Source organism: Engystomops pustulosus, chromosome 4 (genome assembly GCF_040894005.1).
Source record: "Engystomops pustulosus chromosome 4, aEngPut4.maternal, whole genome shotgun sequence".
Taxonomy (NCBI): domain Eukaryota; kingdom Metazoa; phylum Chordata; class Amphibia; order Anura; family Leptodactylidae; genus Engystomops; species Engystomops pustulosus.
The window spans coordinates 77924103-77941565 of record NC_092414.1 but is presented as its reverse complement, the minus strand read 5'-3'; the positions used below and the strand labels follow the sequence as shown (position 1 = coordinate 77941565).

General features: G+C 40.8%; 1 protein-coding gene across 2 annotated transcripts in view; it reads left to right on the top strand.

Moving 5' to 3' along the window:
• The window catches only part of ALDH1L2 (aldehyde dehydrogenase 1 family member L2), a 47291-nt gene that overhangs the window by 5668 nt on the left and 24160 nt on the right, over nt 1-17463 (top strand). For both annotated transcript variants that reach the window (XM_072146445.1, XM_072146446.1), the window contains exons 2-10: nt 3236-3380; nt 3991-4225; nt 4393-4558; nt 7398-7499; nt 7700-7789; nt 7885-8019; nt 8400-8525; nt 9311-9402; nt 11368-11512. In XM_072146445.1, the coding sequence (XP_072002546.1) occupies nt 3236-3380; nt 3991-4225; nt 4393-4558; nt 7398-7499; nt 7700-7789; nt 7885-8019; nt 8400-8525; nt 9311-9402; nt 11368-11512 (1236 nt within the window). The remainder of the gene's footprint in view (nt 1-3235; nt 3381-3990; nt 4226-4392; nt 4559-7397; nt 7500-7699; nt 7790-7884; nt 8020-8399; nt 8526-9310; nt 9403-11367; nt 11513-17463) is intronic.

The window sequence follows — 17463 nt, the reverse complement described above, 5'->3', positions numbered from 1 at the left end:
TCAGCTGTTGTATATGCGTTTCAAACGCAATGAAAACGCAACCAAAATGCAACGTGTGAACGCGCCCACATGCACCTCAGGCCGGCGCCACACAGGGCGCTTTGTCTGCGCTTGCAAACGCAGACAAAGTCGCGCCCACCGGGGCGGGCCTCGGCCCGATCGCATCGGCGTTTCTATGGAAACGCCTGCGATCGGGAACGAGCCGCCGGTGTTTCGCGTTAAATTAACGCAAAACACCGGCGTCTCGTTCCCGATCGCAGGCGTTTCCATAGAAACGGCGATGCGATCGGGCCGAGGCCCGCCCCGGTGGGCGCGACTTTGTCTGCGTTTGCGTTTGCAAGCGCAGACAAAGCGCCCTGTGTGCGCGCCGGCATCAGGGATCGCGACGGGACTGGTAAGTAAATGTGCCCCAGTGTGTTCTGTGTGTTTTGAAAACTCAGATTCTCATCTTTACAATTACAATAGAAGCATGGTCTCTTTGTGATCTGTTTCGGGGCCCACCTACGCTACATAATTCCCCCATCCTGTGGCCACCAACTAACCTGTATAATCTTACTAACTAACCTGTATAATCTTACTACTAGGGCCCCCATATATTGTGCACCCTTTGTGTATCTTAGGTGTTTCATGTGTCAGGGCACGTTCACACGTTGCGTTTTGGTCGCGTTTTCATTGCGTTTGAAACGCATTAGAACAGCTGATGAGAGGTAATTTGCCTAATTACATTACCATTTACGTTTGTTAACGCAATGTTAACGCATGTGTTAACAAAACACATATGTTAACGTCGCGTTTACGCATGCGTTAACATCGCGTTTACGATGCGTTTTGTAAATGGAAATGTTAACAGCGATATAATTAGGCAAATCACCTCTCCTCAGATGTTGTATATGCGTTTCAAACGCAATGAAAACGCAGGTCAAAACGCAACGTGTGAACGCGCCCTCAGGAGTTGCGTTGAGGACAAAGTGAGCTGATATTTACTACATGCAAAACCAGTTGCTCGTTGTACAAACCTCAAACCAAATGGGGGACATTTACTCAAAGTGTCGGTGTCTGCATTGGCTTTGTTACCGACCTGCTCTCGGAAAGAAGACACACATTTAATATTGTAGAGCTGTGCAGAGACAATTCTGGCGCCGAGACCATTTTCTGTCCCCGAGAACATTTTCTGTCCCTGGGACCAAAATCTGTCCCGAGCACCAGAAATATGTCCAACAGTCCCTGCTAGACCAGTTTTCTTTTGGTCTACTTTCCGCCAGTTTACAGCGCCCAAAAATGGCTGCGACACATGTTAATTCTGTCTGAGTTTCCACTCGCCAAAGCCACGCCCCTTTTCGGAGAAGAGTCGGAGCAGACGGAAAAAGTCATTTTTTCTGTCCCCGACAGCTAATAAATAGGTCTGAGAGCAGAAGATGTGGTGAGAGCGCCACAAAACTGGCAGAAACACCATAGTAAATGTCCCCCAATGTGTTTTGCAACATATTGCAATATATCAGTTGAAACCAAAAGGACACTTGAAATTGGAACCCTATGGACACATTAACAGTATATCTCTTACTAATTATTTAAAGAGGCTGTTTTTTAATATGTAAAAAAACGATAATGATAAAACACACCTCTAGGCCAAATATAAGTATGGGGTCCAAGTAAAACCAAATCAAAACGTATTGGTTACATTTTCTCTTTTGAATAAAGAGACACATTACATGCAAAAAGTGATAGCGAGGAGCACTAATTAAAGGAAAACATACAAATTCTCACCGGAGTTGAAGAGGCAATAAAGTAACAGCCCATTCCTCCCACTCAATTCCCAATCTGGCGCCCCTCACACCTCCAAAAGACATCTCTTCTAAGCACGGAAGCTATCAGATCTCATACCATATTCCAATCGCCCTTATAGGCATGTCAGGATATGTATGGTACCCCATCATGATGGTAGTGTATCTGTTGCCCTCAACAAACCACCAGTTTTACAAGCAAACTTAATACCAAAAATTAATAAACCACTACCAATATGTTGTCAAGTGGCTTAAACAACTTCTAGATATTGTTTCTTTCATGGCCCAGCACGTCGGCATCACCCAGAGGGTGAAGTAATAAATGTAATGTTTGTATAAAGCCAAGGAGGCAGAGAATGTAACACAGCAGTCAAGCTTTCCATGCCACAGAACAACCTTCACTGTAATCGATTGTCCTGCATCCATGGACACTCTTAACCAGATCTCCTGAAGTCCAATGCATGTTCTCAATCAGGCTTCAGAGGTGAGGAGAGCTTTACTTCAGTGTTGAACTCTTCGCCTCCCTGACTTTATGCAAACAATTTACATCTCATCTAAGCCATTTACAGCACCAGTCCCCATCAGCCATTAGTCACAATGATTCCCCCTAGGCACCATTAGTCACATTAATGCATCCCAGTAGCCATTAGCCACGGTGATGATTCCAGTAGCCACAGTGAAGCTCCCAGTAGTCTCAGTGATACACTTAGTAGCCACAATATTGCTCCAAGTAGTCACAGTGATGTCACCAGTATCCAGTATTCACAGTTTCTGTCCCCAGTAGTCACAGTAGCCAGCTGTCATGCCACAAGTAACCAGTAGTAATGCACCTAGTAGCCAATTGTGATGCCCCCAGTAGACATAAATAATGTCCCCAGTAGCCAGCAGTTGTGCCCCCACAAGACATTAATAAGGCCCCAAGTAGCCAGCAGTCATGTCCCCAGTGGTATTAGTGCAGATTAAAAAAAAAAAAGTGTATACTCATTTATCACTACGTCTTCTCCTGTGCTGCCCACACCTTCCCACGTGGCGCCACATTGACGCCATCATGTGAAACTGCTTTGAGTCAGATACATCACAGATCAGAGGCCTGACCACTCAAACCAGAGAGAGTGGTCGGATTCCACCCCTGTCCACGACCCAGTAGCCTCTAAAGTTAATGTACATAAAAGAAAAATACAGTTTTTAGTTAGTTAGTTAGTTAGATAGATAGAAAAAAGATTAGCAGTGGATCGATAGTGGATTCCTCATGGTTGGTTTCCTTTAAGGTGATGTTATATCTGTTGCCTTGTAAAAAATAAATGAATGCATTAAAAGGAGGTACAATTATGCTCACTTAACATTTTGCCTGAATAACCAATTGTACAATGGTCATTTGGTGTGCGTTATACAGTTAGCAAGTATGATATAGAAAAACGTGGCTTGTAAGGATTAACTGTGAATGTCTATTACAGGTTTACTATCAGAATAAGCTACGATTAGCGATTATTGGTCAGAGTGTCTTTGGTCAGGAAGTGTATAGCAATCTACGCAAGGAAGGACATAAAGTGGTGGGAGTCTTCACAGTTCCAGACAAGGATGGGAAGGCAGATCCTCTTGGTAAGTTTTGCGTTCAAAGGTGTCTGGATGGTTTTTTTATATAATGTAAGATCTTTATAGAATCATTCTTTAAATGTAAATAACGTCCCAAGTTGGTTTTACTTTTCACTGAAGAAAAAAAATTATCAAAGTTGAGAATAAATGAGATATTGCACATATATTCCATCTGTTGAGTTGAATGGTATAAATGTCAATAACTTATAAGGATATAAGGGTTGCAGGATCGCTGCCACCTTGGGAAATGTTTCATCTCTCCATGATAGTTATAAATATTTGTAGATTGTTCCAACAGTGTGATGGAGAATTTTACCAATCATATCACCAAGGGGTCTCTAATGACTTTATTCTAGCCTTAAGACATAAGCCACAAGACTGTTAAGTCTTGTTTAGATATTTGGGGATGGAGATGTCACAGTACAGGGATAATACATACACATTGATGTCATAGTACAAGGATAATACACACAATGATGTTACAGTACAAGGATAATAAACACGGTGATGTCACAGTATGGGGGTAATACCTACTTCCCTTACTTTTATCTGAATACTGTTAGTCCTTTTTCTTGTGCCAGACAGTTGACTGCTATTGTGTCTATTTTTTTTACAGCGGTAGCTGCACAAAAGGATGGTACACCAGTATTTAAGTTTCCAAGATGGAGACTTAAAGGGAAATCTATCCCAGAAGTAGTTGAGGCTTACAAGTCTGTTGGAGCTGAGCTCAATGTTTTACCCTTTTGTTCTCAGTTTATACCTATGGATGTCATTGATAATCCTAAACATGGATCTATTATTTATCACCCTTCCATCTTGCCTCGTCACAGAGGAGCTTCGGCTATCAATTGGTGAGCCTGCTTTTGTTGAAGGCAAAGTAACAAAATATCCTTAGTTTACAAAATATACAAAACAAACAATCTTGAAGGAAATTAATTGATTTCAATGATTATATGTCCGAAACACAGAGGTTACCATAGTCTAGTCTGGTATAATGTGTTTTGCGTGTAATCCACAGGACCTTAATACATGGAGATAAAAAGGCTGGCTTTTCCGTTTTCTGGGCCGATGATGGGCTGGATACAGGTCCAATTCTGCTTCAGAGAGTTTGTGATGTAGAGCCCAATGATACTGTAGATTCTGTTTACAACCGTTTCCTCTTTCCAGAAGGCGTAAAAGCCATGGTAAGAGCTTTTTTCTATACTTTATGATGTATCCTTATTACTTAAGACTTCTATAACTCAGCTTCTTCGGTTACAAATGAAAAACATAGCTCCCTTTCACAGATGAGCACTTATAATCACAGGTATATATGATTGTAATTACATTACTCTCTTCAGTGCAGCAAAAAGGTAAGACTTGGGCCGTGGGCTGTAAAAATAATGCAGATCTCCGCATCTGTCATGAATTAGGATTACCAAAATTGTTTATATTTGCCGAATGCGACAATAATGAAAGAAAGAGAATTTTTAAGGCATTTTTATTGCTTTCTACATACACTAAGATTACTATGCCTTTAACTAATTTGGGACAGCCCATATGATGATGCCATGTCTTTGGAGGTTCTGAATTGCATTTGAGTTAATTAGAGACACACCAGTGAGAGTATTTGAAGGCACACCTGACATTTTTTGAGTAACATTTTGACAAAGTCTAAAGAAATCATCCAAGATATCAGGAAGAGAATTGTGGACTTTCACAAGTCTGCTTGGGTGCAATTTCCAGAAACTTGAAAGTGCCTTGTTCATCTGTACAAACAATTACCGCATATACTCGAGTATAAGTATGGGTTAAATAAGTTATTTGTTGGAGCAGTTGTTTAAAACTGTCCTGGACCGGATATATATATGGATCCCTGTTAGGCTAGGACAGGTTTTATGTTGTTCAGCTCCTTGGATGCAGGTGGCGGGAGCAGCCTTAACGGTCTGCATAAGGGTGATGCTACACATGGCGTTTTGAACCCATTTTTGGTCCGTTTTTAAGCAGTCCGTCCAATAACACATGCGTTTTTGAAAAAAGCATGCATTTTTGAAAGCGCATCTGTTTTTGACCAGTTTTAATTAAGATAATTGGTAAAACCTGTCAAAAACTGATACGTTTTCAAAAACGCATGCGTTTTTTAACGCTTGCTTTTTTAACGGACTGCTTAAAAACGGACCAAAAACGGGTTCAAAACACCATGGTTGGTATGACCCTAAAGCTGCTGAGCTGAGAAAGTTGGCTCTTAAAGGAGGCTGGAGAGCACAAAGCCCTGACCTCCATGCCTGGAATAAGCGATGTCCTTGCTGGTGACTTTATATATTAATGGTGAGTTAGGGGAACTCTCTGTTTAGCTAGCACCCAGATGGGTAGGATTTTGTTTATGTTTTGATGCCTGAATGTGAAGGCTGTTTTATTTTGTTCCTGCTACTTGAATAAACCCAAGCGAGACCTGTTTTGGACTTTGGTGTCCGTGTCTGCATCATGAATCTCCGCTGCTTCAGTCTCTACTGGGCAAAATCTCCCACAGCACTCATTACATGTTACACCTATATATACACACATTGGGAATTCTTTATTGCTTCTGAGCCAAAAAATTATGGATTTGCGCCCAAAAAAACTGTCTAAAATGCTTTCCAACACATTTCTGAAGGATTTTGGACTATTTTTTTGGGGGCATCGCCTTGTGTAAGGGTTGTGGTTTTCGAGAAAGGGGTTATATGTAAATTAGTCCGTGCACAAAACATTTAAGGCACACAGTTTACATCTGAACTATATTATACTGTGCCAGATTCTTTATCACAATCTGGTGCAGCACAAGACGAGTGGAGACCAGCTCTGCACTGATGAAGCCCGCTATACATTAATGAATTTCCCCCACTATATTTTAATCCCATGTACATCCATCACACATGATACCTATGTATACCAATATTACATGTTACACTGATGTATACACACATTACATGTTACTCCTATATATACACGCATTACATATATTGTAAACACACAGTACAGGATACACCTACATATACATGCATTACACTTGTTATACCTATATATAAACAAATACATGTTGCATGAATTAGATGAGCTAGGTTTCCTTCCCAGTGGACCGAGAGGACTGAAAACTAGAGATGTAACAAGTGTACTCATATACTCGCACTGAACTAATAATATATATAATATTCCCTGAAAGATAAGGTACACCTCTTGGCGCTCAAAATCTGAGCCAAACCGGCATCGGGATACACGGGGTGCCGGCTGTAACTATTAGACGACACACAATCCAGTGTAACACCCGCGGTCAAAGTGGGCTCCTTTGGGGGGGGTCTTTCCCCCACGTTCCCCCCCGGATGCGCTGATCGTTGCTATGGCAGCCCTGGGGTCCGATCAGGATTCCGTAATTCCGTGCTGCTGAGATTTCTGTCTCTCTCTGCTCTGTGCCTCTAGCTACGCCCCCTGGCAGGACAGCACAGAGATCACAGACACTCACTGATTCACTTCCTGGAGAGAGAAGCTGCAAACTACAGGCATATAAGTTATTCCGGGAGAAGGGGGAGGCAGGCACACATCTGTGAGATCAGAGATGTAGCAGGGCTGAGTGTGTAATAGGCATCTCACAGTCTCTCATCTGTCTCATCTCTCTTTGTATGTGTAAGTTTGTTTGTACAATGTAAGAAGCCAAATGAAATTGTGTATACACCTGTACCCTGATAATCTAACCACATTGTCACCCCACAGAATTAGATGAAGCATGATGTGTCTGCTTAGAGAGTCCCGCCCACACCCAGGGATTGAGTGATAGGAGCTAAAACATTAATAAAACTGAGTAGAATTGTAAAGTAAGGGGTTTATTGTGTTAACATCACTAGGGGATTGAGATTTGAGAATTTTCTTTTGTGGGTAAAACCCCTTTAACGTAATTAATCATTGCTATTAGATCTGTATAAATTGTAAGAAAGTTGCAAAAATGTAAACATGTTTTAAACACAGTTAAAAAAGTTTAAGGATTATATGTTTAACTTTTTTGGGGCTTTGTAGGTAAAATCTGTACAATTAATAGCTGATGGAAAGGCACCTCGTATAGACCAACCTGAAGATGGAGCAACTTATGAAGGAATTCAAAAAAAGGAAAATGCTAAGGTAAGTGCAATGCGAACTTGTTGGTATAATTCATATAATAGTATGTGTAACATTAACATTGAAACATTCTTTATATTTTTATTTGGGAGCCTACACATCCTGTGTTTAGCCTATTTAATGCGACAATAAAATAGACTTTGTAGACTTTTTACCCAATTTAAGATAAGTCTTTTCTTCTTCTATTACATAAAACTAACCAGATATGTTGGGACAATTCTGCGGAGGTAATCCATAATTGGATCCGTGGACATGATAAAGTGCCTGGAGCATGGACAGTCATAAAGGACCAGGTATGTATAGCGAAAAGATTCTTGAAAAATGCTGTTATATTTTTATTTAGTATGAAGGCAGATATATATAATGACTTGTACAATTGTTTCACCAGATAGTAACACTGTATGGGTCTTCTTTGCTTGAGGGTGCAGTGCCTTCAGGTGAACCATTACATATTGAAGGAGCTTCAAAGTCAGGACTTGTCACAAAAAATGGACTTGTATTATTTGGAAAAGATGAGAAAATGGTGAGTTAATTTGTTCATTTGATGAATTTAAATAAAATGTCAGAAAACTGTAAATGTTTGGATGGCATTTAATGGTCTGGATCTAACCAAGATCTGTGGTGGACCCTGTAAAACCATAATGGTAAAGACCATTTAAAGTGTGTTGACCTTCTGTTAATAAGCTCTTATGATCTTTGAATGAAGCTTTGAGCTTTCTGGGTTTAGTCTTAGGGAGTTATGATGGTTGTCTTACAAAAGGATGCAGCTACCAGGTTGACTAGAGTGGATTTCCTTTATTTTGTGGGACTAGAATGGTGAAATCTACGGTACATTTTGTAGGTGAAGATGGCCGGGGCAGTCCTGTTATGTAAGTCGTGTTTAAATGTTGTTATGTATTACAGTTAATAGTCAAAAACCTTCAGTTTGAAGATGGAAAAATGATTCCTGCATCCAATTACTTTTCCATGGGAGATGTTACAGTTTTGGAGTTAACAGAGGATGAAAAGGCCATTGAGTCCCATATAAGGGTGAGTTATGATGCATTAATGTAAATGTATACGTTATTTTTTGAATTGCGCGCTGCATTGTAGTCGGACTGTGCACATACTTCATGGCTAAAACAGTCTGCACAGGTATTTTAAGGACATCTATCACCAAATCAAGTATTGTAAACCAAGCACAGTGACATACTGGTTTGTGTCCCCTATGGCAGTATCTGCTTTTCTTTTAGCTTTTTAGGCCCTGGTTTTTACACAAAAAGGCTTTTAAAATAATGCAAATGAGCCTGAGGAGCTCCAGGCTCCATTAACTCCTATGGAGCCTGGAGCTCCTCAGGCTCATGTGCATGATTTTTAAAGCCATTTTTGCTTAAAAACAAGGGCATAAGAATCTAAAAAAGGAGATCCTGCCAGAGGGGGACCCACCTGTATGTCAGTGTGCTTGGTTTACAATCCTTGATCTGGTGATAGATGTATTTAAGAAGTGTTTGCGCTGCGATTGTGTCACCGCGACCTTTTTGTGGCGCAGCTGTGCTGGCTTCCAAAGCGACACAAATTAGGGGGCGCGCTGTAGGACGGTCCGACTGATTCGTATTTAACTTTCAAATTGTGTTGCATGCCTACGTTAAAGGTGCCCCCAAAAAAAGATGGTGAACTGTGTCGGACCAGTTCGGGGAAGCGACAGAATCATGATTTCTGCTGATCGATCTTAGTGAATTGCCGCACATAGCATTATACATGGACAATGCACTTTTAGTGAACTCTAGTGACTTTGTAAGTAAATGTGCCCCAAAGAGTCTGTTTTTCTTACCTAGGATATTTGGAAGGGGATATTGAGCAATGTTGCGGCAATTGAAGATAGCACAGACTTCTTTAAATCTGGAGCTGCATCTATGGATGTTGTCAGGTCAGTAATATGAGGGAAAACAGGCTCTGTAGGTCAAAGGGTCTTAGTTTAATAATTATGCAGATTTAATTGACAGCAGATGTTGTTTGCTGTTCAGGGAAAAAAGGATCATTGAGAAATTCTCACTTTGTAGACACAGTTTATTAGGTTTAAAAGACCTATGCTGATGGGCATACCTGTACTTTAAAAATTCAGGACTTCTCTGTGAAAAATGTTGTTGGCTTTTACACTATACCTTTCACTTGTTCGCAACAATTGTCTTGTTAGCCTGTGAAACCGAGGCCATAAGTTGTAATAATTGCTGAGCAAAGGAATAGTCAGGGTGCGTTCACACGTTGCAGTTAAAACTGCATCGCGATCAGTTTTGAGGTGGTTTTAGGTGCAGTTTTGTCAATTTTACAGGTGAAAGACATGAACTGAATGGGTGAATTTGATTTTTAAGGAGAAAGCTGTTCAACAAATGCCATTCACCTGTTGATTTGATGTCTTTCACTTGTTAAAATAAGTAATACCACCTAAAACCAACCCAAAACTAATTGCGATGCAGTTTTAACTGCAACGTGTGACCACACCATCAGGAATGTGGTCAGAACACGTGCCAAGGTCAGGGCAGATGGAAATACAGACACAGGTAAGTGTACAGGCTGAACAAGTTTGTCAGGCAATGCAATCAGACATCGATTGTGATATGGAAAAACCTTAATACTCAATAATCTTGACAGTGGACATTTTAAAAAGCTTTTAAGGCACATGTGTTTGCCCTGCAACCTGGGGTGCTCATGACTGTATAGAGGAATTAAAGGTAACTTGTCACAAAGGCACTATTTTCCATCTTACACAGGTGCCATAACCTGACAAAAGCATATGTGCTTGTCATGGGTGCTCCTGCGACCCACCTCCCAGGTGGCAGGTGCACCTTTGCCCCTCTGCTGCTCTGGTCTCCAGCTGGCGTACTTACCTCGCCGCGATCCAGCATAGATCGCCGCCCCTTCTGTTTAAATTCCAGCCCCTTCCTGTGTCCCCTGTTGGATATTCGTGCCTTGTGCCCTAGAGAAAGCGGTGTTCTATGCCCTTTGCTGTTATTGTGATTTCCCGTTGTGACCCCTGATCTGTTCCTGACTACGCTCCTCTGCTGCCTGCCTTGACCTATAGCAACGCCCCTGACTCCTGTGCTGCCCGTCCTGACCTCCTGCCGTTCCTCAACTACGATTTTGCTTAATGTCTTAGTTCCTTGCCTTGGCTGCCCCCGCGGACAAAGTCCGCCACTTAGATTCCGTTTCCAGGTGCCGGCTTATGTCATCGTCCGTGGTTGTCCAGTGGTTCCACTACCACAGAAGCCTGACAGTGCTTATGTCATGTTTGTGGGATGTGTACATCATCTAATATTGGCATTATAGTAGGTACCGGGCTCCCTGCCAATGTCCCCCCTGAAGTCCCGGGGACTAGGATTCAAATTCAAACTCTTGTCTTCTGCGGATTCATAGCGCAGCCCATGCTGATTTCTAGCTGCCGCCCATCCATGACATCACAGGGGAAGGTAATACAGCATGTAGGCTGCGCTATGAATCCGGAGGAGACAAGTGTCTGAATTTGAATCCCAGTCCCCGGGACTTCAAGGCAGAGACTGGTACCATATTATAATGCCGATATTAGATAATGCACACATCCCACAAAGATATCAAAAGCACATATGCTCTGTTATATGTTATGTTATGGTCTTTGGAACCTGTCATAGATGGAAAATAGTGGCTTGGAGACAAGTTCCCTTTGAGGGAAGAGGATTATTTGTTGCCGTAACAAAGGAACAGCAGATTTGTTGATGGTGCACCAGATTTATTATGTGACATTGGAGGGTATTTATTAATAGCTTTCAGCTATTTTTTTTGGCGGTTAGAAGATTCTACAATAGCTACGTAATATAATACGCTGTAAATAAAGATTATTATTATTTTCTTTTGTGCACAGGTTAGTGGAGGAGATTAAACAGAAATGTGCTGGTCTAGAGTTACAGAATGAAGATGTCTACATGGCCACAACTTTTCAAGACTTTATACAGATGGTAGTGAGAAAATTCAGGGGAGAAGATAAAGAAGAAATTGTTGTAGATTATGTAAGTCTTAATGTAATTGTAGGATGTAAATGTAAACATGGGACATATGTTCTTAGATGGTAGTTTGAGGTTCAATACTATGCTTGCCCAAACGACACTAACAGCCGCATTTGAAAAGACAACTTAATGGCTAAAATGCAAGCAAACAAATATACAAACAAATATAAACGCCTATATAAACAATAATATCAGTCAATGTTCTATAATAAGGTGTCTAATTACCAGGATGCCAGCCAAGAAAAATCTCATGATGGGTATATCCAGAGGGCAGTCTCAAGCTCTCTGTTACCCTTATTGTGGCAAAAACATACTTATGGCGTGGATCTCAATTGTAGAGGTAAATGCTACACGGGCACAGCCAGCGTGGTTATCAAACGGCACGGCACAAACAAGAGTAGTGGATGGGTAAGTGCGGAGATCTGTGCTGTCACACAAGGTTGTGCTCGAACTCCCAGAATAAACAAGTAAAGTCCACAAGAAACGAAGTAACGGAGTGGCACTCACAGGTGGTGTAAACAGTCTTCTTTATTCATGCATTCATACAGTAAGTACACAGGGGGCACGCAGTGCTGCTAAGCCGACGGGCCATTTTGCGCCACCCGGCACTTTCTCAAGGCAGTGACGATCACCGGATATAAGGGGGAGGAAGCGCACGCGCGTCGTCATGGTGACAATAAACAATCTAATAAAACATACCATGCTGACAGTAATATCCTTAGTCGTAACAGTAGATCCGTACAAATATAACGCTGGGTAGAAAATAACTGCCCAGGCGAACGGAAATTAGGTAAGACAGCAGGGTATAATAATGTGCAAGTAAATGGGTAAAAAATCAATATGTAAACCGTGCTACCTTATGGCGTGGGTTTCATAAGAATTTCTAAACCATTGAAAGTGTAAGTGAGCACTGTTAGGCCATGGTCAAATGCTGGGTTTGTTAGTTTAACCCCTAACGACTTGGGACTTATTTTTAGGCTGAGCCCTCTCCATATAAGGCCCTTTGATTGGCAGCACCAATGGTGCCTCCATGTTGGCTTTGTCTCAAGAAGCAAAAAGGTGCAAGGATTGCACCAAAAATAGACCAACATGCATGAAGTAATAGGTACAATAGTATCCACAATATACATCAATTTTTATTCAAGTATAAAGACAGACACAAAGAAGACATACATTTAAAAACATTTAAAAAAATATTTTACAAAAAAAATCATAAGTGGTGGCCCTGGTATGGGTCAACCACCAACACATATCTACCTCAATATTGCACATAATCCACAATAGTATAATCCAATAAAGAGTTCAGTGACAATAAGCCCAAGCTGCACAGTCCGCAGTGATATCGGCAGTGAGATAATAGCCGTAAACAATACATCAAAAAAGTTCCAATACTTCCATCAAAACTCACCCAAACACAAGAAAGTGCTGAGTGCTAACAATAAAGTGCTAGTAAAGAACTATAAAGTGCTAGTGAAAAGCTATAGACAATCACTGCTAAGGTAGAGGTATTATCCACTGCATGTGTTCAAGTAGGAATCTACATGGCATACTGCATGGGGCTGGCATACAGGTAGAGGTAGATAAGATAGGCGGTGACCGGCTCCCCACGCGTATCGTCGTCAAAAGACAACTTCCTCAGGGGTAAGTAGCCCAATGAATAAGAGCACCCACCTTAAATGTGTCTCCGAAGTATGTGCGTGACCAATCGAAATTGCCACTGTATCGGCACCAAACCGGAAGTGGTCATATGCGCGTGACCGGAAGTAACTGTCAAATATCTAAAAACAATAGATTATGAGTGAAGTTACGGTCGTCCAGAATAATTGATGTCATTAGTCTGAATATGGATAATACTCAGAGCGGCGATATGGTCAAACTAGGAACGGCGAAAAAGGAAACAAAGTGCTGTGTAATATATGAATGTTCAACATAAGTGTGGCGAACAGATAATAGCAGGATCGAGATGACCGTTGATGGGTAAGCAAATAGCTAACCCATGGTAATTGTGCCATCTTTGAAATCTACCCAAAAACCCCCTTATACAAAAGATCAGGAAAGGTTATGGATAGATAAATAAATTATGCAATCCTACCGCATTACAAATCCACTATAATAGAAAAAGCAAAAGAAGGCACTCACCAACTTCGTGCAGGAGATTTATTGAACTGTGCAGGGTACAGACGTGGACATGGTGCAGACCGCGGCAAGCGACGGGCCGTTTCGCGCCTGTGTGGCGCTTTCTCAAGCCTACAAAGACTCGTCTCAGGGGCTGCCCCTCTTAAAGTCGACTTCCGGCAGCGCGCCGGTCATGTGACGCATGGAGCGACACCTCCGGGAGCCGAAAAAGAGGTAACGCCCCCTGTGACGTGTCCGTTGTTTATAAACGCAATTAACAAAGAAAACATAAAATAACTTTCATAGGGGTGTCTAATGTGTCACCAAGATCGCCGTAATTATGCTATGGCTCTTTTACATAACAAAGGTAATGGTACATCAATCAAGACATGGTCAGTAAGTACAATTTAGAACTCGTTATGTTGTCCATATGCAATTAAGCGCTAAAGAAGTCCCCGGAAAAAGCGCAAAAAGAGTGAAAAAGTGGTTCAGATTTTTTAAATAAAATAAAATAAACGGGGGATCTTGGTGAACATAAAGCAGCCCTAGAAGACACATAAACCAGATGTATATGCACAAACAGTATACACAAATATATACCATAGTAGCTTCTTCTATATTATTCTTCAATTGCTAGGGTGTATACTTAACCACTCAAAAAGGCAAATGGGGAGCTGCATACAAAGAGGTATGAAGGTACGGCAGTCATGTTATCTCTCTATTCTTTTCTAATCCCGTTGTTTTGGGGGTATGCGCCGTTTTATTATCTTATTCTATTTGTATTTTGTACCTTTTATATTTCTTTCTGTAGCTGCTCCTAATCGCGTTCGAACCTTACGATCATAATTTTTATTTTTTTATTTTTCTTATTATTTTTTTAGATCTACCCCTATGTTACTATACTTAGGGATTTTTTAGATTTTTATTTTTCTTATGTTCATGTCGTGCCCAAAAAGACACTCAGGTCATTTCTATCGTTTAGGCCCAGTTTTCCCATGGCATCAAACCGTATGATGTGTTTTGCCTCTCGGCGTAACAATTCTTTTTCCTTGTTACCTCCCCTTGGATCCTTTTCCACTCTTTCAAGGCCAGCAAATTGGAGTATCTCTGGATTGCCTCCATGTTGTTCCCTGATATGTTCAATGACTCTGGGGCAACCGTTGCCTGTCTCTATGGATCTGACGTGTTCCCTGAAACGTACAAATAAATTCCGGATCGTTTTCCCTATATAGAAGCGTTTGCATGGGCACCATATGATGTATACTACATGTGTGGTTCTACATGTGATAAACAAGTTGACTTTCCATCTAAAGCCCCCCAGCTCTATGCATTTTGCCTGGCTGTTAAATTTACAGAAGTTACAGGATCCACACCTGTAGTTTCCACTGGGGATGCTACGTTCTAACCATGTGTTATTTTTATTTTTTAAAGAAGAGAACTGACTGCTGACTAAATGGTTCCTGATGGTTTTGCTTCTCCTAAAAGAGATGACAGGTCTCTGCATAGTGATCTCTGTTAGTTGGGGATCATTTTTTAGGAGGTCCCAATTCTTATGTATGGCCGTTCGAATGGCATCTTCATGTGGGCTGTAGCCAAAGGAAAATGCAAATCTCTCATTCTTTTTTGGGCAGAAACCTTTTGAGTTTTTCGAAGTCCCAGCTAAATCGTACCTTTTGGGGGAATCTATCGCTTTCTTGAGGCTGTCTCTATAACCTGTATAGGGTACCCCCATTCCAATAGTCTCATTTTTAGGTCATGTGCTTGTGCTCTGAATCCGCTGTCGGTGTTGTTCAATCTTTTTATTCGTAAGAATTGGCTATAGGGTAAACTGTCACGAGTGTGTTTTGGATGGAAACTATCATATCGTAGTAGGGAATTGGTAGCCGTTGGTTTTCTAAAAGTGGTCGTAATGAGGGTCTCTCTTTCTATGCTTACTCTTACATCTAAAAACCGCATTACAAATATTGTGCACAAGCACACAGTTCGACATAACAAAGAAAGGATATAAATGTATTCTAAACAACACACTAATTCCTACGGGCCAGCGGCCAGCTTAGGACACATGTAGCTCACAGAGCATCACAACGGAGACGCAAAAGGTTAGGGTGTATGTACATTATTATTCAAACAACATAAAGAAAAAAGTCACAATATGTCTGTCATTTTTGCAAATTGTAGGCCAGTGCCTATAATAATAACTGTAAAGAAATCAAAAATAGAAAAACAAAGTATATATATATACATGTGTATGTATTACGAGATGGAATGAGGTTACAAGATTTCCCAAATTAGTGGCAGCCCGATTCAGAATCAGCATGAGAAAAAGGGCTCCGGTGCCATAGGTGGCTAAAGTCCTTCTAAGAGTATGCGTATCAACCAAGGGACCAGTGAATATTGATCAAAGAGAAATTTTTTTCGTTCCCACAATTTATCCATGTTGGCTTTGATCATCGCTCGTTGTGATGTCATCAGGGAGCGACGATCCATTGCCATCTCAGCCGAGGGTTTTTATAACAGCTGTCATTTATGCAGATATGTTACAATGTGCCTGTGAAACTATTCATCTGCAAAATCCACATATACTGCCATACTGTAGTATGACAGTATATGGTAGGATCGATCAAAAAACATAGAACTCATATAAAAATGAATAAACAAATAAAATCATAAAAATACCAGGTATTGCCACAACCTTAAAGTCCAGATCTATCAAAATATAATAATGGTTATTCCTGACATTGAGCCTAGTAATGGAAAATAGTGACCAAATGTCTGAATCGAAACTTTTTGGCATTTTGGAATATATAAAAAAAATGTAATAAAAAGTGACCAAATGACCATACAATGAATAATCAGTGAAAACATCCGCTTGTCCTGCAAAAATGCATGGGCAAATGCATGTTTTCACCTATTTCACTTCATTTGGATTTTTTTCCCACTTCCCAGTACATGGCATGGAATATTTAATCACTATGAATTACAAATTGTTGCTACTAAAACAAGCCCTCACACAGCTTTGTACATGGAATAATAAAAAAAGTTATAGATTTTTGAAGGTGAGAAGTGAAAAATGGAAACACAAAAACAAAAGAGGGCCAGGTCGTTAAGGGGTTACATTTACATGTTAACATTATTTTCACATTCCATATACATTGTGTTAAAATCATCTTTGCGTACACACGCTGAAGATGCAATTTTAACGCCTTGTAAAGGGAGCAAACTCTGTGTGTGATTGCAGCCTCAGGGCTTTGAATCCAAGTCGCTGCATTTAGACGAACCAATCCTTGCAGGCATACATCTGGCGCGCTGCAGAGGAGGAGGGGTGACCTCTCCATAGAAATGTATAGCATACGACCGTGTACACGGGGGAAAGATAGGACATGTCTGAACTTTTCCTGTGTATGGAGCTTATTGCTCTGTGTGGCCATTGTGGCCCTTTGTCGTGAATGGAGACCTATGTGCAGCCGTACATACGTCCCCCATACATTCATCCGAATGCAGCCTAAGACTGTTCTTAAAATTTTGGAAATATCTCTATTTCATTGGCAAAGAGATAATTAAAATAACAGGAGATGTGTAGTTTGGACAACCCAAGACGTTATTGTAGCATTATGTAGATCGTAGTGTTTGTGTAGTCTTTGTTTTGTGTAAGTAGATTATATGTTCTCTTCATGCTTCCTGAAATTTGAAACTAAATCCTCAAACTGTATTATATGTATAATTAAACTGTGTATTCTTGGAGTTAGAGATAAGGATTTAAAGCAAGAAGTCAAGGAATATTTCATAGCTTAAACCCATGCTGCCCCTATAATCATACTTCTGGCTTCCTCAGCCTCAGT